Source organism: Macaca thibetana, chromosome 13 (genome assembly GCF_024542745.1).
Source record: "Macaca thibetana thibetana isolate TM-01 chromosome 13, ASM2454274v1, whole genome shotgun sequence".
NCBI lineage: Eukaryota > Metazoa > Chordata > Mammalia > Primates > Cercopithecidae > Macaca > Macaca thibetana.
In genome coordinates this window covers 56,007,199-56,034,802 of record NC_065590.1, presented here as the reverse complement: position 1 = coordinate 56,034,802, position 27,604 = coordinate 56,007,199, and the positions used below count along the sequence as shown (strand labels likewise).

At 37.9% G+C, this 27,604-nt stretch overlaps 1 protein-coding gene across 23 annotated transcripts in view; it reads right to left on the bottom strand.

The window, feature by feature from the left end:
• NRXN1 (neurexin 1) overlaps nucleotides 1-20,323 on the bottom strand; it is a 1,134,455-nt gene extending 1,114,132 nt beyond the window's left edge. For 22 of the 23 annotated variants that reach the window (XM_050753719.1, XM_050753720.1, XM_050753731.1 and 19 more), the window contains exons 1-2: nucleotides 19,709-20,323; nucleotides 15,234-16,924 (exon numbers count right to left, since the gene is read on the bottom strand). In XM_050753719.1, the coding sequence (XP_050609676.1) occupies nucleotides 15,234-16,005 (772 nt within the window). In that variant the 5' untranslated portion in view covers nucleotides 16,006-16,924; nucleotides 19,709-20,323. Of the gene's footprint in view, nucleotides 1-15,233; nucleotides 16,925-17,960; nucleotides 17,965-19,708 lie in introns of those variants that run through there. The other variant, XM_050753750.1, reaches the window with a different exon arrangement.
• Between the last annotated feature and the right edge of the window lie 7,281 nt (nucleotides 20,324-27,604).

The window sequence follows — 27,604 nt, the reverse complement described above, 5'->3', positions numbered from 1 at the left end:
GAAGCAATCCATTAACTATAATTTGTAAAAGGAGCCAAACATTTTTCACTCTTTTAGGTATACCATTGGACTCGCATTTTCGAAAAGTAAACCTGCTAATTTTTGCTGCAACTGAGGATATCATTAACAATATCACGAGTAGCACACTGTGTGCCTTATTATAGATCTTCATATACTATAATTGTGAGTCTTATTCATATTTGGATGACTGAATTGTTTAGACTTGTATTTAGGTTTCAAGTCCTTTATTTGTGCTGTCAAACGTTTAGTCCTCAAGGGCTTGAGAGCACAGAGGTAAACACTGTCTAAGAGCTAATATCTCACCTCCTCCTGTGTGATGGCTTCTTAATACGTGGTTTAGGAATTATGAATGGAGAAAAAAACAGAGGGGTCAAAGATGAGGCTAGATTTCTGGTTTGTGTAACTGGTTTTCCTGGGAAACCAAAAACATGGCAGAATACTCAGAAATAAGTGTTTTTCATTTTGTGAGTACTTTAATTTTTTTCTCTGGTTTTTGTTTCCTTTGTTTTGTTTTCAACCCAAAACTATTTTTTTGCCCTCTAATCTCATCCTCCTCCAGGAACAATTCATTCCAGTACTACCAAAGACCCTTTCACCCAAAGCTATATTTCACAGAGGAAGAACAATTACACAGGATATAAAGGGATTGAGATGTAAGAGACACCACTCGAATGTGCTGTAGTTATGCAGCAGGGCAAGAACATCACACCTGGTGGAGGCAGAGTCAGTATTGGGAGGATACCCTGGAGATGGCAAAGCAAACAAGAGGAAGTGCAAGGTGAGTCTGCAATATAGGCAGCAGCTGTAACTTGAGCTCAACCAGCTCAACCACGTTCAAGGAAACATGAAACTGGGGCAATCCACTGTGTAAAGAGGACAAGGGCAGCTGGCTCAGGGCAAACATAAGCATGTGGGTGGAGAGCCTGCCCAGAGTGTATTCCAGGGACACCAATGTGCAACAACAGCAAGTTAAGGCACTGGGGGAAGTAATTCATGGGCCAAGTGTTCTGTAACAGTTGGTGACATATTTTATGCAAATGTATGTGAATTATAACTTCAGACACTCTTGAAATAGAGTTGTGGTTTTTTTTTGTTTTTGTTTTTGGCAGAAATTAGGTTTTGTAGGGGGAGGGGAGCGTATTTGTTTGGGGCTGTTTCCAACTCAGGACTTGGGAGATTTGCATGTTAAAAGGCTTTCAGAAAAGTCTAATTATTTACATAACTACAGAACTGAAAATATAATTCAAATGTTACTAAGTCCAGGCCGCTGACCAGAAAAAGAGGAACCTTAAGCAATTTGAAACTAGCAGTTTTCTATTTAAGCTACTAAGGATCTCTAGTGATACAGATTCACCCACTACTTCTGCTGACCTGTTCTCACATTTATACTAGAATTACAAGTGAACGATGTTTTCTCTTTCCTTCGGCCTAAATCAACACAATCTTGTTCAAATCCATTTCCATTGTTTAGTCCTCTGCGGACCAGACTACCACTGCCAGTTTTCCTTACTCCAAATTCTTTTCTCTGTTTGTCAGCTCATATTTTTCTGGCCTACTTTTCCTGCTTACAAATGCAATGCTATCAAGATTTTTCCCTTTACACAATTCTGGACTGCCTAATCTACAGACACTAGTGAGAGACATTTTTTAAGCCACTAGATAACAACAAAAACCTACCAAGAATTTTATGAAGTTCTTGTCCATGCTCTTTCCAAGGTATGATGGGAAATTAGCAAGTCAGACAAAGGCAACAGGGAAGGTGAGGGGGTCACTGAAAGTGCAGTGATGCTGTTGCCAGGATGAACAGACCAGGATGACTGTAATACTTTTTTGGAAATAGCCTTTGGAAGAGCATTAGCCAGCTGAAGTGACCGTGGGTAAAATAAACAGAGCAGAGGGGCTATTAGAGGAAGGAGGCTGAATGTCAGACCAGTTGCAAATAAAGAGGATTGGAACATTTTTAGCTCAGTGAAGACAGCACTCTTTCTCTTAGGCAGATAAAAATAATTGAAGACAATACTAACCACATGGATTTTATTTCTACTGAAGACATAGAACAATTTATGTCAGCAGAGAAAGGATTTTCATTAAACTTAAGGAAGAAATTTTCTGCTCACAAGAAGTTATTGAACAGTTAAACGGAATTTTGAAAAAAAGAGAAAAAAAAATGACATTGCATTAGCTTATACAGATTACTTTGAAACACAGAGGAGATTATCCTATGTGAAAGGGTGTGGAGGATATACAGCTAGTTATTATTTTATAATAAAAAAGAAGGAATTACGAGTGAAGAGTCTGGCCTCAGAAGTTATGCAGCTATGATTCAAATATCAGGTTTGTAAATTTTTAGTGTGTGAATTGGGGAAAATTTTAAAAATCTTTCTGGGCCTTAATTTTTTCATCTATCAAATGAGAAAAACATCACCTACTTTATAGGGTTGTAGAGTAGACCAAATGAATTAATATGTGCGAAGAGCTGAAAATAGTGCCTGACACTGTGAGAGCTACTTAAGATTTTGCTATTGTTCTTGATGTTGTTAGATGGCAGGAAAAATTCCAATGATACACCGCCAGAAATCAGAGGTAGAGACAAAGAATGATTATACTTTCTGTAGGTTTATCGTAGACGTTTATGTATTTATTCTTGTCTTTTTCTTCTCATTTCCCTTTCTGGCTTAAGCCCAGGGCTAGAAGTCAAGCAATATATGTTCCTACCCTGCCTTTCACTAACCAGATGTGTGATTTTTTTAAAGTTCTCAATGTCCTCATTGTTTCAAATTCTATTAATTCTTCTCTCTGTCTGTCTGTCCCTCTCTCTCTTTCTCAATTTACCTTAATCACAAATACTCTTTTTCTCTCTCATCAGTCTTTTCTCCTATCTCCTATTCCTCTCTTCTGGTCTTCTGTCTCACTTTCTAAACTATCAAACAGCTCAAGCTTCCCAGCTTCCCTGAGGCTTGAGCATCTCTCCATCCTCCACCTCCTGTGGGTAGAAGACACTCAGAATTGTGTATTTGGCTCCAATCCAAATTGTTATTGTCTCTGTTTAGGATACAAATAAGAATTGTGTCCAGGATGGATAATGTCTTGGGTGGAGGAGAAGGAAGGTGCCCATCATTCTTCTTTATTGCCAACAACCTCTGGGAACATGAACAGCTCCCAGCTAACAGCTGAAGAGGAGCACCATTCCCAGAAGATTTATTCTAATTCCTGAAGCTCTACATATGTCTGTACTTTTGTGAAGGAAATCAATATATAGAGTCATAGAATAACAATCTATAAACTTCAAGTGAAAAAATTCTTTAAATGTCATTTGAAGAATTGTCACTGAAGAAAAAATACATTGTGATAGAAGAAAGACATATTTTAATCCAACCATTTTTAATTTAAATAAAGGCTGAAGAGGATAGAGGAAAAGAAAATCAATATCTAATATATTACAAAATAAATGTAATGATATTCGCTGAAAAATGGAGCATGTTTTGAAACTTATAAGTTACCATTTGAGAAAAACTACTTTAAATTTCATATGGAACTACAAAAGAGCCCATACAGCCAAGACAATCGTAAGCAAAAAGAACAAAGCTGGAGGCATCATGCTACTTGACTTCAAACTATACTACAAAGCTAGTAAACAAAACAGCATGGTACTGGTACCAAAACAGATATATATAGACCAATGGAACAGAACCGAGACCTCAGAAATAACGCCACACATCTACAACCATCTGATCTTTGACAAACCCAACAAAAACAAGCAACAGGGAAAGGGTTCCCTATTTAATAAACCATAAAGATCCTTGAAGAAAATCTAGACAATATCATTCAGGACACAGGCATGGGCAAAGATTTCATGACTAAAACACCAAAAGCAACGGGAACAAAAGCCAAAATTGACATATGGGGTGAATTAAACTAAACAGCTTCTGCAGAGCAAAAGAAACTATCAACACAGTGAACAGACAACCTACAGAATGGGAGAAATTTTTTGCAATCTACCCATCTGACAAAGGGCTAATATCCAGAAACTATAAGGAACTTAAACAAGCTTACAAGAACAAAGCAAACAACCCCATCAAAAAGTGGGTGAAGGATATGAACAGACATTTTTCAAAAGAAGACATATATGCAGCCAACAAATATGTGAAAAAAAGCTCATCATCACTGATAATAGGAGAAATGCAAATCAAAACCACAATGAGACACCATCTTACACCAGTTAGAATGGCGATCATTAAAAAGTCAGGAAACAACAGATGCTGGAGAGGATGTGGAGAAAAAGAAACACTTTTACACCTTTGGTGGAAGTATAAATTAGTTCAGTCATTGTGAAAGACAGTGTGGTGATTTCTCAAGGATCTAGAACCAGAAATATCATTTGACCCAGCAATCCCATTACTGGGTATATACCCAAAGTATTATAAATCATTCTACTATAAAGATACATGCACCTTGCAGTAAGCTGAGATCTTGCCACTGCACTCTGGCCTGGGTGACAGAGCGAGACTCTGTCTCAAAAAAAAAAAAAAAAGAAAAAAAAAGACACATGCACACATATGTTTACTGCAGCACTATTCACAATAGCAAAGACTTGAAACCAACCCAAATGTCCATCAATGATAGACTGAATAAAGAAAATGTGGCACATATATACTATGGAATACTATGCAGCCATAAAAAAGGATGAGTTCATGTCCTCTGCAGGGACATGGACGAAGCTGGAAACCATCATACTCAGCAAAATAACACAGGAACAGAAAACCAAACATCGCATGTTCTCACGAATAAGTGGGAGTTAAACAATAAGAACACATGGACACAGGGAGGGGAACAGCACACACTGGGGCCTCTCTGGGAGTGGGGGTCTAGGGAGGGATGGTATTAGGAGAAATACCTAATGTAGATGACGGGTTGATGGGTGCAGCAAACTACCATGGCACATGTATATCTATGTAACAAACCTGCATGCTCTGCACATGTATCCCAGAACAAAGTATAATAAATAAATAAATATCAAAAGCAAATATGTGTATCAATTCCCTAACTTTTCTGATAAAAGAAGTTTCTGGGATTCTTTTTTTTTTTTTTTTTTCTTTTAAGAGAGAGGTTCTTGCTCAGTTGCTCAGGCTGGGGTGCAGTGGTACAATCAGAGCCCACTGCCTCCTAGAACTCCTGGGATCAAGCAATCTTCACACCTCAGCCTTCTGAGTAGCTAGGACTATAGGTGTGGCCATCATATCTGGCTTTTTTTTTTTTTTTTAATAGATATGAGGTATCGCTTTGTTGTCCCAGCTGGTCTCGTACTCTTGGACTCAAGTGACCCTACTTGGACTCCCAAAGCACTGCGATTACCTTCTTTCATAGAAACTCAGCCCAACTTTAAAATGGACATTCATAAATGTATACTCTTACACATTTTATTGTGCTTTTGAGTAGTGAAATACATTAAGTAACTTCCTATATTTATAATGTTTTCAATTCAGTATATTAAACATTTAATATTTGTAGCATCACGTATAATTTTAAATAAATAATTACATTATTTGCTGGAAAATAAATCAATTTTTCACTAAAGTTAAAGATCTTAAGCTGTACAGTGGTTTCTTCCATACAACAACTATAGTCATATGCTGCCATGCCAGTTATTTCCCTAAGGAGAGTCCAGGCATGGTTAATTATAGAGGAACATCATTACTTAGAAGAAAAACATGAGTCTTTAATTTCCTTCTGTCTGCTGGATGGGGCTGTAGATTCTGCTGAATCTGGCAAGGTTTGAGTAACACTTAAGCCTAGCTGTTTCCATACACGGGCCAGGTATTGTGAGGTCCCAAACAACAGTAACTCCTAAGCTCTCATCAGTTCTGTTTCCATCATGGATTAGAATCCACACAGAATTCATTATGTCTACAATTAAATGAAGAAAGCCCTTCTGATGTCAGGATATTAGTGAAGCAACTGTTCGTCTTGGCAGCTCCTCTTTTAACTTTTGGACTGCCAGATCCCTCCTGGGAACCAACCTAAGAAAGTACTATTTGAAGTAGCAGTTGCTTCTGCAGTGTGGTGTCAGTGCATTTCTAATTACAGCCCAGATAGTTTTGAGCGCTAGTAACTAGACAAGAGGACAGGTCAGCACTTTGGCTTGCCAGTTCAGACTTATTTTCCTCCCACTTCTTTCCAATAATAGTTTCTCATATATACCTGAAATAGCACAGAGCATTCATCTTTCTAAGAACCACTCCTAAATTCAATTTCAGGCAATGTGTTGGGAAGCCAAACTCACTTAGCCAAAAAGAGGCACTATCTTCTCATTATGACATTTCAATTAAGTGCCCACTGTACCATCATCTAGATTTTCAGCAGAACCATATTCTAACTCAGCAACTCTCACTATCTATTTGTGTGACTGAGCTGGGTCTTTATATTCGTGCTGACTCACCATGGATGTTGATATTTTCAATAATCTTATCATCCAAACTCTGAAAGAGATGGAAATTTTGTGTTGCTTGTTTTGCAAAATAATAAGTTTTTTCATCAAAAGGACAAAAAATAGTTGTAATATTATTGAGATGCAATATTTTGGGGCTTTACTGCTGGTTATGATAGAGTAGAATCAACCCACAGAGTATGAAAAGAAGGTCAACAAAGGAAGCAAATAAAAAAGCATTATGAAAACAAAGAGTGATGAATTCTGATAAGCTATTCCATTTTCTTTATTATCATGATATCAGGAAGCAGCACTAAATTTAAAGGTATGTCACAACTCTCAAATCTGAATGCTTTATTATAAGTCAGCCCATTTAAAATAGTACCCTGAAAACTAGTGAACAAACGCCCAGCATCCATTTGATAAGCAAAATATACAAGCTGTGTCATATAATGGACAGGGCTGTCTGCTAAGGTATTGGGCATACTTGGACTCAAATCCCAGCTCTGCCATTTAGTAGCTACCGAACTTTTAGCAAGTGATCTTTTCTAACTCACAGTTTTCTCACTGAAAAAAATAGAAATTTTGTAAAATTATCAAGTAGGACTATGGTAAGACTATATAAGATAAGATAGACAAAGCACACTGCATAATGCCTTTCACTCAAAAACCCTAAATGGTAATTTTAGTAACAACTACCATGACTCTTAACAGAATGATTTTAAATTATTCTCAAATTCAAGAGGTGCTTATGACCTTACCTTTAAGGAGAGGCATCTAGTCCATTTTCTGAAATAACTTAATGTATACTATTTTTGGGGAGATCATGTATATTTGCAGATTTAGAAAGTACTATGAGAGCTGGGGTTGAACTAACTGGTAATGCCTTTTCCAATATCCAATTACTCATTCAAGTATTTACTGAGCTCTTACAAAATACTCATCATTCAATTACTTAACAATTCCAGCAGGTGAGTTGTTCTAACTGGACAACTTACGTTGCCTGATTGTGTTGGTAGGATTTGTGCTCCATGGATGCAAGTGTAAAATAAGAACCTATGTTTTACTTCTAAACATTATAAAGAACATGAAAGTGGAAAATGATTCAAATTCAAACATTGTATACAGTGTTTAAAACAGAGTACTTTCTCTGCTTACTTTTAAAATTATTTATAAATAGGCTTGCTCTCTGGAATAGTCTTTGGATATATGTTACAAATATTTGACTTTTATGCTCAACATTTTTCAATATAGATTTCCATTAAGGATTACTTTGTAAGTTAGCTTTTATATATATTCAGTGCATTGGTATTCACTGAACAGCATTTCTTTTTTAATTTGAAAGATTTTTTTTAAAGTTGAGGGAGAGTTTACATACAGTAAAGCATATACATTTTACATATATATTCAGTGAATCTTTATAAATGTACATACCCACGTAACCACCACCCATATCATGCCCAATGCTCCATTGTTTTGTTTTCTTCTAGTCAAGACCACTAAAAGGTACCTTTATTCTGACCTCTATCATCACTGATTAGTTGTATCTGTTTTAAACTTCATATAAACAGAAGTATATAGTATCACTCATATAATTGCTGCCTTAAAGCACTTATTTTATTTGTTTAAATTTTACCCAAGCGGAATAAGGGAAACAATGTCCTCTTTACTTGGCTTGTCATAATATCCATATTTTAAAGCATAATAATAAGAGAACTCTACCAAATCTGATGCATACTTTTGGGCATAAATGGTCTAAAACACATTTAAAATGAACCCAAAGTAGATTTAAAGAAACATGATACCCATTTTTATAATACTATTAGCATTCACAACATCCTACAGCAATCTACCTGCTGCCATTTAATATCTCCTTCAAATGTTTAAGCTTCGAAAGAGTTTATATCTATTATCTACTTGCAAACAATCTGTGAAGTAGGCTGGCATTACTTTACAATATATTAGTAGTCTGATTACATGGTTTCCCAATTTGCAACCTTAGAAAATAAAACAGAACATTGATGGTGTTATATTACTTTTAACATCTATTAAGATGTAAAGTCCCACCTGGAATTTAGTTCTTCAGATTCCAAACCATGTTCTGTTTACACACAAAAATATAAATAATCATGTGGCAAGAATGGAATCTGAGAGTGCATGGTACCCATCCCAATATTTAAGTAGAACTACATGGAATCCATGCTCAGGAGAGAAAACCAAAAGCCTTGCAATTTTCTGAAGATGCTCTAAAGCAACTGGCCAAAATTTTGTTTTCCAAAGCTAATTAGAACATTTTAAGACTTATATATTCAGCAAAGACCATGTAAAATTACCTATTCCTATACTTATGAATAATAGAAAAGGTACTGGGCCACAAAATTATAGAGAAGTACACAACAAAAAAGTTTAAGATTTGCATACTGTTTTATAATAAACCGAAAACTTTAAAAAATGTAAAACTAATTTATTCTGAATTACATTAAATATGCTTATATACTTTGTGAAAGCATAGTTTGCACAGCAACTTGTAATAGTAGGTTTATTAATCCCCTAATACAACAAAACCTGAATATCTATTGTAAGACCTAATTTTTAGTACATATTTACAGGAGTTAACTCTGCAACCAGTGTAGCTGAGGAAGGAGTATAGAATGTGGTCAATGACTATTTTCAGGTACTAATGTGTCTGAGTCCTGATTCTCACAATGCAGCTAAGAATGACAGAAATATTATACAGTGCCAGTTCTTTCTATAGTCCATCAGGATAACTATACCTTTAATAATCAATTTAATTCATATTTAATTTAATGATATCCAAAACTGAACATGATATCAGTAACATGTATACATATATATATAATTTTATGATGAAAAATATAATCTGCATATGATAACTAAAAGAATAGCTTGCTTGAAATTTTAAAGCCAAATGTTACCTATCTTATCTGTAGCATATGTGTAAATAAATTTAATGTATAAGAGAGTCTCAAAGACAAGTTATAAATTGAATAAACCTTTCTTTAAACTAAAGTTACTAAAACTTTTCCTATTTGATAGATAATAACAGTATAAACTTAAAAGTAAATGGTATCTCCAATAAGCTATTAATATAGTAAAAAATCACTGCTTAAATGTAAAATTCGGATGGAATACAGGTACTAGTTTATGTAGAAAGTGAAAGTATAGTTTCTACATATACTTTTGTGCTGATTGCTTGCTAAATTACAATATTCTCAGAATGTGGTTTTTAAATATATTTTGAATAACAGCTAGATATGGGTAACATTAGAACACAGCTGCATACAACAGAAACAGAAGCTCATTGTCTTCACAAACTGAAACTTTGGGCAGGTAATGGATTATTATTATACTAAAATTCCTTTTAGAGGAGTAAGAAGAAGTTCTAAATATTTAAATTTTGCTTCAAATTACCACTAAAGAAAATGGTGTCACTGGAAATTGTGGGTGAGGTAATAGTAACAAAAATAACACATGGACACTTATAAAATGCTTACTAAGGGCCAGGCACTGATCTAAGAGATTCACATGAAGTCACCTGCTTCATTTTCTTAAGAGCACTAAGAAGTAGTATTCTCATCCCAATTTCACAGATAACACAATTGAGGAATAGAAAGTTTGAGTGTGCCACTTGAAACCAGGCAGTCTTGCCCAAGAGTCTGTATAATTTAACCTCTACACTACAACTGCATCTCAGAATAGGAAAACAAAATCTCAAAGTAATACATTTGACTTTATTTGTGGCATTTTAGAATAGTAACTCAGTTTTGATTATTACCTCATAGTCAAAATAAACTTTTTAATAAACAGATGCCTTTCACTGTCATACTTTAAGAGTTTCCCAGAATGTTTCCTCTAGAAACTACTGATGAGTTTCTGTGACTCAGAGCTTTCTCAACACACCACCCTTTCCTACAATGGCAGACTTCAAACAAAACTGTGGCAAAATCTCTGAATCATTTTTGTCCAGTATCTACTTATATAATAACTACTTAAATGAAAACAATCTTACAAAGATTACAAGCAGCTACAAAATATTGTCCTTTATTGTAGTAGTTACAATGTTGATTCAAACAACAAATACATTTTGTCACTAAAACATGTTGAGCAAAATACTTGGGGGTATACTATAAAGTGTGGCACTGCCACTGGGTTCCAAAGACCCACAGATTCAATGGGTTTATCTGCAGGAAACCACATTACAACCCACATAAAGGGTTCAGGTGATGCTTTTCACAGGAAGAACCAAAGTGTTCTGAACAATCAACAGCCTTACATTTATTTCTATACCTAACCAAACCCATGATGACTTTAACTTCCTTCAAGAAAGAACTGTATTTTTTCCCCTAGTTTAATCTACAGCTTACTGTGGGTGCTTAACAAATGATGTTGACTGACAAACAGAAAATAATGTTTTCTCTTTTTCCCTGGCCCCCTTTCAATCTGTTCTCTACATTGTAGCCAGAGTGGCATTTTGGAAATATAAACGTGATAATACCATCTTCCTCCCTACCATTCACACTACATTCTTTCCATTACTATTTTATCACTTTTACAGTAAAGACAAAAATACTTGACATGGTCCAGAAGGCTATGCACCGCCTGACCCCACTCCTCTCAAGTATGGAGTTAGAGCTCCATGCTTAAGGCATTCTCTCAGTGGCTTGAACATGCAGTGCCATCTCCTGCATCATAATTCTGTTCCTCTGGGCTTTACCTGATTAATACTTTTCCTCTGCCTTAATTTGGTTAATTCTTTCTTACATTTTCAGATTTCAGTTTAATAATCACTTTTTATTAGGTCAGCTCACACTATTTTAAGTTTTCACAGTACCATGCACCCATCCTTCAAAATACATACCACAATTTTAAGCTTCATTTTTTTTTAAAGTCACTATGCCTTCTCACTAGAATATGAGGCCTATGAAAGTAATAATTATTTCTGCACTACCATTTTATCGCATAAGCCTAGTACTCTGGTACACAAAACACTTAATCAGTACTTGTTGAATAAAGAAATTTATAAACAAATGAATGAATAAACAAATGAATGAATGAGTAAAGGTGGTTGCCTATGTGGTCACATTAAAAAAGTAATGGAAAGCAGGAGCTTTCTTAAGTCACATCTATCATACTGACATGTTCAGTAACATTAAACAATAAGCAGAAGCCATATGTGTCTATGGCCATTTAAATAGAGAACATGCAAAAAAGTGAAACAGTCCAATGTGGGATTTTAATACACATGACTCTAAAATGCACGAGACCTGGGGATCTGGAAATCATGAGAAATATAATTTAATTTCTTATTGATTGTCCTTGTTATTCTTGTTTTTAAACTAGATAGCTATGAAATTCACTAATTCTTTCAAGTTGCTAGGGATCTATGAGTGCTCTTAAGTAGAAATAATGTTCAAGGTCATTTAGATGAGATCATAAATGGTCCAGGCACTTAAATGAAATGAATATGAAAAAGCTATGTACCCTATGAGCATTCATTATTCAGGAAAGGTGACATTTTTGCTTAGTTGAGTTCTGAGGCTGATGCTCAGGGTCAAAGAACATAAGTGATGCATAAATTAGTTTTGTTCTATCAGCCATTTTGATATGTTTTTTTTTTCCCCTTGAATAACACCTGAACCTGAAAAATAATCTCAACCCAAATGAACTGGAAATCTTATTTGCCAGACATGATGAAAAAGGGCTTGGGAACAAATAAAAGTGTTTATACTCTTACCCAGGTTCTGCCACTAACCTGGTCATGACACATAACCTTTACTGGATTCTCTATCAATACATAAATAAATAAAACTTGCTAGGCTCAAACACAAAGCCAGGATGAAATTGAGCTCATTCAATAAAAATATTCTGGAAATTCACAGGTGCATAAGTTGTTTCAAGGCACTCTTGGCTGGAGGTTGGGGGACAGAGAATGTTTTTACTATCTTATAATAGTATTAATTATTAGTAGTTCTTATTGTATTTTAAATATGAAGGCAGTTAAATGGTGTTAAAGTTTTAAAAGAATTATAGTTGGGACCAGAGATAAGCTGAGTTTATGTTTAATATTTACTTGCCTGTTTTTTTCCCTAAATTTTCTCTTAATGAATGTGAACTTATTTATTTTAAAATTAGTTTTTATGAAGAACATGACAGTGTAAATACTGGCTACAGGCAGAGCTTTGTTGATATTTCATCTGAACAGAAATCATCTATCCCTCGCCATTAATACATGATCTGTTTTGGGAGAGGCATCCATTCTCAATTAATTATTCAATAGTCACTTGACACACATGAAATAGGGAAAATAAGCAAAATGGAGCCAATTCTTCTAGGAAGACTGACTCTGCCTTTATCACTCCATCTCCCAATTCTGTGCTACTCAAAATAATCCAACCTTTTGTTTTCCTTCTACGTTTAGTGGTGATCTTTTGCACTCCGTTTTCAGTTCAAATTTTCAAAATGACTCAATGCTTCAGAAGAATCCTAATGGATTTGCTATTCTGAGTTGAATTATCCTATGTACCCAGGCACTATACTGTTCAATTATGCATCTTGGTAATTCCAAGTTCTTTATCTTATAGAAAGAGCTATCCATTTGCAAAATAAAATGCATTTCAGATATGTCAAATTCTGCTTCTCTTTAACAAATTACTTTTTCCACTCTTAACTGTTCCTGATTATGCATGATCTCTGAATCCCTACATTAAAAATGCACAGAAAAATAAAAATTTTCATTTAAAACACCCTCCCACATAGTACAAGCTGTCATTGTGTCATATTTGTTTCCTAATTTAAGGAAGGAAGCTACATTTCGTGTGTCCTTCATTAAATTGCCTTCTCTGTATTTTAAAGTGGCATTAAGATACTTAGGGCAATTTTCCCATAAAATAATGTTCATTTTTAAATTTGTTTTTATTAATCAATGCAAAAGTATGCAACTCCAAATTATAGTATGGAAATTATCATATCTACCCAGCATCTTATTCATGATTCACAATTAGATTTGCTAGAAGAAAAAAATGATCTTTTTTATTTTGTAAAACATAACTGTAAAGCCTGCTCTTATAACCACAGAAATGTACTGTTAAAGCTGAAGTGCTGTATAGGCCATGGAATACAGTTTTGTATAATTACCTAAGCTAAAATATAATGAAAAACAAAAACTCACATGAAGACAGAGCGCAATAAAATAGCCCTTTCCTTCTTCCCCTCCTCCTAATCCTGTGAAGGCTACAGAAGTCTCCTAAAGACCAGTATTTTTTTCTTCCTAACTAACTCTCCTTGCTGTTTAAACAATTACTAATCTTATCAAGTCTTCATTTCTCTTAAAGTCAAGTGAGAGAGAACTGCCAACTCTAATAAGATTTACAAAGGCTAGTTCCCCTTAGCAGTGTCAGCAAAAAACAAAGACATTATACAATAAAACGCAGCCACACATAGAGCTTTTGTCCCTACAGCTTTCGAAATCAGATTTAATAATTCACCTTTTTTTTCCACCCATTTCAGCCACAAATGTCACTTATCCATGTGTTGATTGCCTTGCTTTGACCCTTAAGCTATCTACTTTAAATCCTGACATCTCCTGCTTAGCCACTGATTCATCTTTTTCACATCATTCACTCACTTTCTGCTCAGAGGCTTTGCTGTATTTATACAACAATATTTTCCTTGGTCATTGTCATGTAACAACACCGAAAAAACACACTGAAGACTGAATTTTATTTCTAAAGGGGAGAAAACAGAACTTAGGTATGATTTTTGTTGTTTAATGCCACACTGTTTTAAGCCCCAAGAACCACAGAAATTACAACTTGGCCTCCACTACCCAGATAAATGTCATTAGCCGAATATCCTTAGAAAATCTCTTGCAATCCCTTACACGCATCCCTGTTTATTAGTCTGCAGCAGCTTCCCAATTCAGCAACATCTAAATTTCTCTACCACTCTATTTCTCTTTATAAGGCATTTGTTAATTAAGAAATGTTATTTAATCTCTAACATGTTTAAACATCAGCTGACCTGTCTCACACTTCAAGAAACCACAGAAATGACAAAATTTTACTTAAATTTGACAAATGTTGGACTTGGATATAACCGTGGAAACCAATATCATTCCAAAAAGCCTCCTGCTAATGAAGAAACTCTTCACATCCTCTCTTCCCCTTTTTCCACGACCAAAAGCAGGTTTTTACCGCTCTATCTGCAAAAGGCATAGCACTGCCTGTGAACGCTGTCTTTCTCGTCCTTTACCACGAGTGATCACAACCACGTGGGGATTCTCAACCACGGCCGTGGCAAACCTCTCCTGTGCTTTACTTCTCATCAAACGGATGCCCAATCTTCCAGATGCTTGTTTGCATCTTAAGGGCAAAGTCTGTGTGTTACAGATGTAAAAGTGGTAAAGACAAGTACAGCGGTTATATAAGTGGGTCGCGGTCCAATAAATATAGGGCCCAACCTGCCATAAGAACCCGAGGAATGAGAAGAGGCCATTGTATTTGCCACTTGGAAGGGAGTAGTGTTGGTAGAAAGGTCTCCAGAAGGAACTCAAACTTGGAAGTGGGGGCTGCCCAACCTTTACGAGGATGTCAAGGGAGAAGCTGTGGAGGGAGTAAGGTAGAGAGGCCCCCAGAAACAAGGCCTTTCCCTCGAAGCGCACTGCCACACGTTTGGCCAGATTAGGAAGACCCCATGCACCAGCCCGGCCCCCTTCCTCCCCGCGCCCTGCCCAGGCCCCGGCCCCCGCGGGTCGGGCGTCGGGCCTTACCTTGGCTGCAGTCCTTGCCGCGGAAGCCGGTTCGCGAGCAGTCGCACACGGCCTGGTCGTCCACCACGGAGCACACGCCTCCGTTGAGGCACACCCCGCCCTCGCCCTCCTCGCCCGCCTCGCACGGGCTTCCCCCACCGCTGTTGGGCGGCTCGTCGTCCAGCTTCACCTCGCCGCTGTCCACGGGCAGGACCTGTGAGGAGTTGACCCTCACGTCACGAATCCACCCTTTGAAGGGCTCCCGCTCCCTCACGGAGGCCAGGGTGAGCTTGAGCGCAGCGGCGCGCAGTTCCGGGGGCAGCCCCCCGACGAAAAGGCCGCTGAACACCGTCATGTCCCTGCGCTTGGACTTGACCTCCACCCACTTGGCCTCCACCTGGTCGATGAAGAGCGTGGTGTTGCGGAACTGGCGGCGGATGCGCACGCTGTGCCAGGCGCCGTCGTTAACCGGGGTGTCGGCCAGGAGCGTCGCGGGCTCAGCGCAGAAGATGGAGAAGCTGAGCTGCAGGCGGCCGCCGCGCGTCAGTATCAGCTCTAGGAAGTCGCAGAAGCCCTCGTCGTCGAAGTAGAGCACGAGGCCGCGGGCGCTGCGCGTCTTGAGCTGGAAGCTCATCTCGCTCTCGCAGCAGGCGTTCCACTTGGGGAAGCGCGTCCATTGGCCCTCGGCGCCCGGAAACTCCAGCCCGCTGCCCAGCTCCGCCCAGCAGCCCAGGAGCAGCAGCGAGAGGCACAGAAGAAAGCAGCCCCCGCGCTGAAGCAGCGCCGTCCCCATGCTCGGGGCTGGGGTGCGGCGGGGGGGTGCCGGGGCCGACAGGGTCAAAATGGTCCTGGACACCGTGGCGAAGAAATAAGGGTCCCGAGACACAGAAAGGTAAGGGGAAAGGCGGGAGTGGGACGGATGTGCCCGCCTTTATTTAGTTCTTTTTTTCTTCTTCTTCTTCCAATAACCCCTCCCTCTCTCCCTGTAGTCCTCTTCCAACTGAAAAACGTTGACCCCAGTGGTACAGGGTAGCCACAGAACTTCCAGACCAAAGGGAGGATGCACTTTGGAGGCAACGTTCTGGAAAAGGCTTCAACAAAAGATCAAGGGAAAGCACTGACCCATTTGAGTCTGATTAACTAATTTAAGAGCATCTGTGGTGTCAACAGATACTTAACTCCTCAAATCCCATTATCTGCCAGGTTCCACCAGTGGTACCAGGCCAAAAGGAAGCAGTGAGAGTCAATAAAAAGCAAACACTTTTCTCTAGAAAGTGCAGGAAACCAGCAGTGAGCCAGTATCCTTGGATGCTTGTGAGTGCCTCAAGTGTGTCTCCTTCAGATGTGTTGTCTTAAAGCAGAACGGAGAAAGGGACGCTTGCCTCTTTGGGCACCACTTCCTAACCCGAGGATAGGTTCAAAGGCCAGCTTCTTCTGTCATAGCATGGGCTTCAGCACCGCTCCAGCCAAGCCTAATTCCTTGTGCATGGTCTCACAAGTTGGATTTTACTTTTCTTTTCAACCACAGCAACAGTAGGACTCAAACCCAGCAGTTGCGAAATAGCCAGAAGCTGTTAGATGTGGAAATCGGAACAGCTCCTCTTCTTTTCTCTCCGCCTCTGCAGGGCCAAACTAAGATGACAGCACATCAATTGGCTGTGTGTTGGTGATGCACTTTGCTTGTATCTTGTCTTTTTTAAGGACCCAGATATCTGCAGAAAATTAAAGTCAAAATTAAGATCTAAAGTCAATATAGTATTATATAAATCCTTATTCAGCTCATAACACAGGTGTAGACCTGGTCCTATTAGTATGCCAAAGAGTTAACCTTCTTGTATGGAGCTTTTTTTTTTCTTATCCTCACTACAAGTAAGTCCTAATATTTTCTAATTGTTAATATCACAATTTTACAGTCAGCCATGACACCCTTGTAGTTTATTATAACTGTTAGTTGGTAAACCGAAGTTTTAAAGAGAAATTTGATTACTGTTATCCTTTTCTTTTTGTAAGATAGTTTAATTTTTAAAACATGTGAGTAGAGAAAAAAATGTTTTTAAAGATTTCTACTTATGTTGTGTGCTTGTTCTGTAGACAGTAAAAATACAGCCTATTCAAATCTCAGTTAATAGATTTTACAATTGGCAAATTAGATTAAACTGTTGGCAGGAAACTGCCAGCTTAGACTTGTATAGCATTCCTGCCATTTTATTTTTCTTAGAAGGAATATTGATGGTTTCTTGGTAGTCTCTTGCAAAATTTCACACAATATAGTTCTCCTTTATATTAAAGGAATAATCTGTTGTAAAAGAAAACCACTAATTGGAGCCAGGTTTATGTTTTTGGCATTGTCTCAATTGCCCTAATATTAACTTATCTAAAGGTGCATAAAGTACTTAATACTTTGCTTAATAGTGTAGATCCAACTCCTCCTGAAGTCTGTATCTGGCTGTCAGCCCTCACAATTTGTGTGGTCAGAACAGCAGTTGGCATGTATGTCATCTCAGCTGCAATGGCTCCAGGATGCTAGAATTTAAAACCATACCTTTGAATCACTCACTATACTATTAAATCACTTCTCTTTATTCAACTCTAATCTGACAGGTTCTTGAAATAGTACAGAAATCATAAACACTGATTTTTTTTCTAAGTCATTTTTTAACTAAAAAATTATTCTTACCCTTTGAAAAAAATTACAAATGTATAATCTGTTCATGTCAAGGAAGTGCATTATTTTTCTATATCTTATATCCCCCCCCTTGCAAACACACACACACTACAATATACATACATCATACACACATGCATACACACACACAAACACACACCCCAAATTTATTGTCTGGACGTGGAAGTTGACTATCCAATTAACACTTTTTTCCCCCTACAAGCTGAAACTAGCAGTAATTTATGGCACCGCATTGTGCTGCTGATTCTCCATGGAGGGAGCTGAGAGCATTTCTCTTCAGTACAGAGCAATCCCTACAGGTGTCAGCTGAGAGCCACCAAGCTAGGGGATCCCACTTCAAGTTCCTCCCAGATGAAATTGATGACTGGTTCTCTCTTTCAACACACACACACACACACACATTGTGCGAGTGTGCGCACATACACACTGCCCACTAGCAAAAGGAAATAAAAATCTCAGTTGCTTATTTATTATGGCTGATACATTCCACACCATCAGCAATCACCAGTCATATCTTGTCTTCTGTATCAAACCCAAAGAAAGGGGCTCGTCAAGTCATCTGAAATAGCATATTATTCAGTATACTTTCGTATTTTAAGTGGACTCAGGAATCTGCTAAATTTTCAGTCATTTGCAAAATAAATCTGGAATGTCATGATCAAGAGTAGTGCTTTGAACCCACTCTCAAGCTCATGTGTTAGAAAACCTTTTTTTTTTTTTGCTTGTGTGTGTAACTCTGTTGGAGCCAATTATTGTATTAATGTCACATTGATCACATAACCTTTTTTCTCCTGTCCCTTCTGCCCTCCTCCACAAATGCACACCTTGACAATTTTAAGGGATGGTGGAAGAGAGAAAAACCCTAGAGGAATATATATGTACATATAGATATATATACATTCCTACCACAGGGAGGTTAACTGGTTTTCCTAGTTCTTGGAGGAAGCTCATTGTATGTGAGTGAGTATCTTTATTTATATGGAGAAAAGAAGATTCTCTCTAGGTGCCAGAAAGACCTGGCGAGTTCACAAATTAGAGGATGAAATAAAGGGATCTGAAAAACAACCTTACTGCAGCCAAAAGAAGAAGCGCTCTAATTCAAAAGCAGACTAACAGCATCATTAATCCTTTCTTTCATTTCTAGAATCAAATTCATCCCAAGTCACTAGGAGGATCAATACAGTACACTCATCGGCTGCAGTTGCATATTTTAATGTTTCTGATATCACACACACAGACACACACACCCCTATACCTGTCCATGCACCGTTCGATATATATATCCTCATAAAAAACATGAAATCTCAGAGAAATTTTTGAAGTGCTTATTATTTCACCCCTGGCTTTTGCAAAGTCCTTCAATACCAATGCACACCCAAAATTCTCTCTGGCTTTCCCGCCCAGTCTCTAAGCTCCATCTCTAATACCAGTGCAGTTTCTTGGAGCTCGGAGTCTACTGCACAGATTAAGGATAGGCATAGTGTGGGGCTGATGAAGTAGGAAAAGAAATACATAGAGAGGGATTTTACTGCTTCCATATCTAGCCTGTCTGTTATTTTCTTTCTTTTGCTAATAAATCACTGCATTCAGCCTTTAAGTTACTACCCCAGTTCCACCATCTCATCTTCCTGCCATCTATTTAAAAGGCTTCATGCAAAACAACCAAGATCTACACTCCTCCACCCTCCCACCACCCATCTTTCCCTGTGTATTTGTGGCAGATCCTGGCTCAGTTACAATGGGGAAAGATATCCTTCTTCAGCTTGCCTCGCCCCATCCCCTCCCCCCAACCCAAATTGAGCTGCTTTACCTGCCCGGTTATTCCCCTTAGCTTGAGCCAGAGCCTGAAGCATGCATCGGTCAAAGCGAATTTCCTGAGGTCTATGGATAAGGCGACTGCTGCTGCCTTTTCAGAGGCGTCAGGCTTGAGCGTCTATCTCCAGGAGTGCGGGAGGGGAGAACAGGCAACGGAGGGGAGCAGGAGGAGGAGGAGGAGAAGGAGGAGGAGGGGGAGGAGAGGGAAAGAGCTGGGAAGGAAAAGGCGGTGGTGGAGCCTGAGAAGGCTGGGTTACGTGACGCCGGGTGCTGTCCTTCTGAAAGAGAAGGGCGGAGCTGAGCTCTCCGCAGTACCATGGAGAGCGGCGGGCCTGTCCTTTGGCTGGGGAATGGGTGGGCTCGGCCCGTGGTCGCAGCCCCTCCAGGTCTGGATGCTGCGGAGCAAGGTGTTTTTACCTTTGCATCGTCCCCTTGCAGGGGGAGCCTGATCCTGGGGGCGGGGACCTGCCGCAGGCGTTTCTAACTTGTCACCACCCTCCCTTCCCCATCAGAAAGAAAGAAAAGAGAGAGACAGAGAGAGAGGGAGAGAGAGAGAGAGAAAGAGAACGAGAACGAACAAACACGAACCAGAGAACCACGTAGCCTACTGAGCATGCCCAGGCCCCTGCTAGACCCATGGAAAGCTGTATGGAGATTCCACTTCTCCGGGGTTTAGTAGTGATTGGGCGGGGATACCTGAGAGGGTGCCAGGAAAGGGCCCAGTAGTCAAAGAAAAGGGGCCAAGGAGTCGATGATTATGATGAGCTCTGGCTTTACTTGTGCACCTTGGTCTCCTGCTTGGAACTCTTGAAAAGAAGCTGCAGCTTTTCGAGGAATGCAGGGGCAAGCAGGACTCACACAGGCACTGGCATTCTCCTAGATCCGATGTCCCTTGCCCCACCCCTTACTGTGGCTCTGCCTTGAGTAATCACAACAAATCTTCGTGACTTGCCTAGGCTGTGCCAAAAAGATGCAAAAGGAACCCACCAGGGTAAGATGCGAACTTGCAGACGAAGATGAACTGTGTCTGACAAAGTGCTTTTTACTGTAGCCTCTCGTCATTCTCCAGCCTTCCTTGCTCTGTCTTGAACCAAGTTTTCTACCTGTTTAACTCCATCCTCTGTCTCCTCCTCCCTTTTGCAGCTGGTAAAACCTGGAGAAAGTAAAACTCGGTGTGAGGCTCTAACCATACAACTGGGCATGCCCTATAGGCATTGCTGGGTTTGGTGAGAAAAGGGTTAAATCTAAGGGAGCTTACAGATTAGGTGGTAGAGGAGTCCCGTGTCTGTGGCTTTAAATTATGGTTTGCACCCTATGGGCATTTAAATTCCTATTCCTGTATATTCCTAGCCTGGGTTAGTTTTGGAGCAGAAACAATTTTATTGCAGTGCCACAAACCTAATAGTCTGAACCTCAAATACTATAAGCCAAGACTATTTTTGGCCTCCAGGCCTTATAGAGCAAGAATTTAAGAACTAGATAAATTTGTGAACACGAAAATAATATACATTCCAATTACAATATGTATGTTCTTCCAAAAAACTAGAACTCATTCCTTTGATAAGCCGGTTTATGCTTTCACTACTTTGGTAAAAGGGTCTAAGTAACCTGAAGGCAGGTATCACAGGTTTTAATATTTTTATTGCCCTTAGAGAGGCAGTTTTGTCACGTGGTTACATGTTTGGGAAATAGATTATCTGAGCTTCAATTCAGTCTCTGTCATTTATTACTTGTAACCTCAGCAAGATACTTAACCTCTTAAGTATCTTATGCTGCCTCAGCCACCTCATCTGTAAAATGGATATAATAATAGCTCCCTCTTCATGTGTTTGATGTTATGAAGATGAAATGAATAAATAAACAAAATATTTGGAATTGTGGACTGAGTGAAATATTGGCTATATTTATCAACTATAACCCACTCTGTGCTCTGTTTGACTCAATGGAAAGAATTTCTCTGAAACCCGAATTCTTTGACTATAAAATGGAGGTATTAGTTATTGTCAGCTTATTCCATAAGATTGCTTTGGGAATGTAATTAAATAATAGCTGTTTACATGATTTTTAAAACAAAAATTTAATTTTAAATAATATAAAACTAAGACTGAGAAAATGACTTATCTAAATTATTCAGTCATTCAATGAACCTTAAACAAAAAATACTCTAGTTAATTCAGGGCCTTTTTCAATTTTCCTATCATTAGGTTATAGAACAAATAGCAGAGAAGGTACACCCTCATATGTTTAGTACAAAGCTAAAGCTTATTGCAAAAGTAAGTGGAATGGACAGCCCACTTTCAAAAATCAAGTCTAACTTGGTTCCATGATGCTCTTAAGATCTGGTGTGAACATTATGGTAGTGCTGGAGGCACTCTTAAGAGTCAAAGCACTGCCTTTTACCTGGATTCGTAAAAACTCATTATTTACCACCAGTGCATATGATATGAACAATTTCCTACTTTATTTCAGTTTGTCTTTGTGAAATTTTGTTTTATCTTAATTTGGGCCACACAGTGTTTCCATTTTCCTTGAGATGTCTTCTGTGGCGTTTTGATTTAAAAAAAAAAAAGTTAACGTTCTTATGCTACATGTGTAAATTTTAAGATTAAAAAGTCCAGTGTTCCCACATCTCTTCACCACTCCCTCCCTGACACACACACACACACCCCAACTATATAAATGGAAGGAATAGATTATGTATTGGAGTAATCCCCTTTGCAGTGAGGTTTAAGGTACTTACCATATGTAGTCCAAGGAAGTGGACAGCCATAGGATCTTTGTTTTTTTCAGTAAATATGCAGAGAGAAAACTATCAGTATGTAGCTTAGAATGGAAAATCAACATAATTTAATGATAAAAGCTGTTAATTTAAAGTATGAGTTTTTCTGTTGTTTCTCCATAAATTACTTCAACTCTCTAAGTGCCAGTTTTTTCATCAGTAAACTAAAGATAAGGACATCTCCATTTATAAGACTTGAAGATAATGTCAACATTGAATGTTAATTTTCTGCCTACTCCTGGCCAAACAGTGCTCTAAGTGCTTTACTTACATTAACTTATTCTATCCTCACAGCAACTCTAAGAGGTAGGGTCTAGGATTTCACCCATTTTACCAATGAGAAAAAGTGAAACAGAGAGAGATTAGCCCAGATAGTCAAAGTCTAGTAAGCAACAGTGTGAGGAAAAATCCAAACTCAATTCTGTAATCTTAACCACTTAGCTACACTGACTTTAAACAGATCATCAGATATACCTAGTACAGTGCTTGGCAGAATGCAGATGCCTGTAATTGTTCGTTCCTTTTCCTTTCTAAGACTTTCATCAAGAGGAGTCTAGGAAACTAAACGGTCAACTCCAGAATTTTGCCATAACATTCCTTAATGACTAATACTATATGAAATATATGGTATTCATGTACTTTGTTACATATAATAGGTGACGTGTTTTCAATGTTACTACCTTTTTTTTTGTTTGTTTGTGGGCAAGATGTGAGGTAATTCCTGTAGATCTGAATTTGAAACAATTTAACATTTGTAAGAAAAATCTAGTATTTTTCTAGAAGGTGGTGAGTAGGATTAATTCCTCCTGAATCACCTTAGGGAATCTACTAATTTTAGGCTACAGAAATATGTCAAGGATTTCAACTCCTGCCCCTAGCTACCACTCAAAACAAATGAGATAACTGTGAAATCAAGGTGCGTGTTTGTGATTATGTCTGATTGGGAGAATTTGTGGCAACCCAAATATGGAAACATAAATAATAGCTCACGCTATAAACTGGTAAACATTTTGCAGCAATGACAACGGAAATGCTTGCTCACCAAAAGCAAATGTATTTTCATAAGTTACTAATATTGAGAATTCTAACATGGAGACTAACACTACACTACAAATGAATGAAACTAAGTGGTAAGATTTTTTTTGACTGGGAAACGCATGCAACAGAGACACACTGTGTTTATTGCTGCAATCAGACCCTGTGCTTTAACATTAGGAAATCAGTGTAAACACCTACTTTCTCAATTAACATTAAGGTAAATGGAAGCTTTGAGATACCTATGAATTCCAATATTGATATCAATTTTGAATGGTGCTTTATCTTTACTGATATAAGGGGTAGAAGAAGAAACACTTGGTAACAATGAGGAAAAATATCAGTTGATATACATTAAATGCATTTTCACTTAAGATGAGAAACAACTCAAAAGAACAGTAAGATTTATCACTCTGAGGGGATTTTCTATTTACTGTCCTATAGATGATCAAAATGAAGCCACTTTCTCTTACTAAAATAATCACAGTATCAGGAAAGTATTACATGCTAATTCAACTAAATTTCAGATTGCTATTGAATTTCTTTAACCAATTACATTATCAGTGCTGCATAATTGGAATCCTATTGTTTAGCTCATGACTTTATTTTAATAATAAATAAAACCCTATTTTTTGTTTGCAGTTAAATGTCTCTAGTTTCTTTTATATGAACCAATTAGAGTTTTCTAGTTACAAAAGTTTATGAATACATATTGAACATGCTGCCATATAAAATTTATTTTACAGCTAGAGGAATTTAAAAATGCAAGGAAATGTAATCAAGTCTAGGGTTTGAGACTCAGCTATAAAATGGAATAAACAGACTAGGATTTACATATACAAAAAGACACATAATTTCCTATTAAGCTTACTAAGTAACTTTCAGGAGAAATAAGCAAACTCAGTAAGTTAAATACTTTCTTACTACTTGAAAAAAATCTTAAGCATAGTAAAATTAGGCTACTTTCCCATGAGTATGTAATTTTTCTGTAATCAGAAGGTAGAATGTGATTTAAAATGGCTGCAAATCATTAATGTAATGATAATTATTAAGCACATAGATAGGTCCTTGAGAACAGTAGTTAAGTTTTGAACGATGCACCTGCTAGAAAGGCTTCAGTGTGGAAACCCTGCAGTGCATTTGATGGGCAGTATTTTTAAATCTAGGGCAGCACTTACACCTGGGTGTGATCCTCCTTGTTTACTCCCCCCCTTCCTTCTCCCACAGTGAGGAAAAGTCTTTCTGAGGAAGAATAGCTGTCGCTAGATGAGGTCTGTAAAAAGTCCCTGCCAGAGGGTTTATTTTTCCTCTATCAGTGATTTAGTTGCTCACTTCAGCCTGTCATTATTATCCCCTCTAACGACTTATTTCTCTTCCTATGAACAGAACTTTCTTTACGGCCCTTCCCCACAACCCAGCTCTACACTTGAGCCTGCCATTCTCAACTGCTAGGGCCCAGAGAAGGAATTCATCACAATGTGGCTTCAAATTTATTTTTATTGAGTGCCTGCAACTAGTTAATTTGTTTAACTTAGACAGTCCTGTTTAATATTCCTTACTATGACTTTTAAGAAAAGAGCAAGGGATTCGTGATAAGTTGTGGATGTCAGTGAAATTCAGAGTCTTATTATATTTTTGCTTCTTTTTAGCCTGTTTCTGCCCCCTAGAAGTCTGTGGAATCAATTTTCTGTGATGGCATTTCGAAACGTTTTGTGGTTAGCTTTTAAAACATATCCTATTTGATTTTATGTTGGGCTGACGGATTTTTAAAAATACTCAATTCTTACCAGTTTTCCAACTACTGCCCTCCTCCTATTTAATATAGCTTTAAACCTCATTTTTTTTTTCAGGGTTTTCTTCTCATTTTTATGTTTGCCTTTCTCATCCATTTTTCCTGCTTTTTTTTTCTTTTAATACTATAAACACACACAGAGCTAGGTATCTTAAGAATACATAAAGTTGTAGATATTTTATTGTAACTTCAGAAATTAAAGCAATAGTACCCACTTTTTATGTAAATAAAGATCTTAGGTTTTTGAAGAGACTCATGAAGCAGAATAGGGAAGAGTTTTATTTTGATGAGAGTTTTTCTCTTGCTGAGGAAAGAAGATCAGTGAAATAGGAATAAAATACACCCTTAAGTATATGCTTGATGTACACATCCCATTGAATGAAGTTATAGTACAGTATAGGCACTTTAATTTTCTCTAGAACAAGGAGAGCAGACCGAAGTGCTTAAGAGTGTCTGGTGTTTGACATACATGAGTGAGGTAGGCACACTGGGAAAACAATGAGGATTGGCAGACAGTGTGGACACCTAAAATGTTCATACTTCTCTAAAAATGGCATTCACTCCACAGCCCCAACAGCTTGTGGCTATATGAGTCTGGTGTTGCCAGATCCTATGATTTTACAAGATCAGCTGGAAATCTGAAATTTTATGTAAAATCTTCTGATTTTAAAAATCTTGGCTCATTAAAAAATAATCACCACTACCACCACAATACTGTGCAGGACAATGTAGACTTCTCTGCTGGTTGGAAATGGCACGCAGGCTACCAGTTTGTTCCCTTCTCAGTTTTGTATACACATACACATGCAAACTCATAATCATGGGTGGTTATTCTCTCTAGTAAACATTTCAAAAGATTTATTTACATGTTCTAAATTCAGCCAAGCACATAGGATAGATGAAACAGTACAATTGTATTAAAAGTTTACCTTTAGAACATGAAGATGATTATTTTAAGTAGTTTGGTATGTTACAAGAAGCACTGAATTCTGAGTTATATATGTTTCTAGCTGCAGCTTTGTTACTTGCTTTGTATGGCACCATACAAAGCTTCTCTTAGCTTCTCCTATAGTAGTCCCTACGTGGTATATGTTTGGAGTTGAATTGTCCCCCTAAAAGATATGTTGAAGTCTTAACCTTATCTGTGAATGTGACCATTTGGAAATAGGACCTTTCTAGATGTAGTCAAATTAAGATAAGGTCATACTGGATTAGGGTGGGCCGTAAATCCAGTGACAGGCATCTTTAAAAGGAGAGATACATTTGAAAACACAGAGGAGATACAAGAAAGAGAATCATGAAGACAAAGACAAATTGCAGTGATATAACTACAAGCCAAGAAATACCAGGTAATGCCGGCAACCAGCAGATTGCTCAAAGAGAGGCATGCAACAGATTTTTCCTCAGGAAAGAACCAACCTGGCCAACACCTTGATTTTAGCCTTCTAGCCTCCAGAACTCTGAGAGAATAAATGTTTTATTGTTATGAAAACCACCCAGTTATATTTTAAACCACCCAATTTGTAATCGTTTATGATAAACCTCAGAAATTAGTACAGGATGCGTGATAGAGAGGATGAAAAAATACACTTAGGAGTAATACTATTATAAGAGGCCATTTGGCAGATGATTTTACATGTATATTACTTTATCCATTGCAACCTTGAAAAACAGACATTCTCTCTGTCTCTCTCTCTCTCTCTTTCTTTCTCTCTCTGTCGCACACACACACACATACGCACACACACACTTGCTCTCACTTTCATTCTCTTTGTCTTTCAACAAACTGTGGCTAGGAGATGCTAACCATCTTGACTTCAAACTTGTAGACCGCTTCTGATAGAATGAGGACCAAATCTTTCTGAAACTAAAGTCCATATTGTTTTTCACTATACCATTCTATTATGGTACTTTTCAAATGTAGAAAACTATAAATGTTAAGATACAGACATTATTCTACAGTCTACTTTTTGAGAAATTGAATATAAGAAGTGAAATCACAATAGAGAGAGCAAGAATACGTCACCCTAAACGGTTACATCTCAATACATTTTAGGTAGAAATAAATCTTGAATAGTGCAGGACAATTCTCCAGGAAGCTTTTGATGGACTCAGTTCCCCCTGCTTTTTTGCTTCTAGTTCTCAAGAATAATGACAGAATTTGCTGAGAATGCAATGTGTTGAGATAGAGAGGAATGCACAAAATAGCCCAGGCCTTGCTCCTGTCCCTCCTAGGAAATATAACATCTTCAGTTACAGATTAACTGCCTGGGACAGCCCAGGCT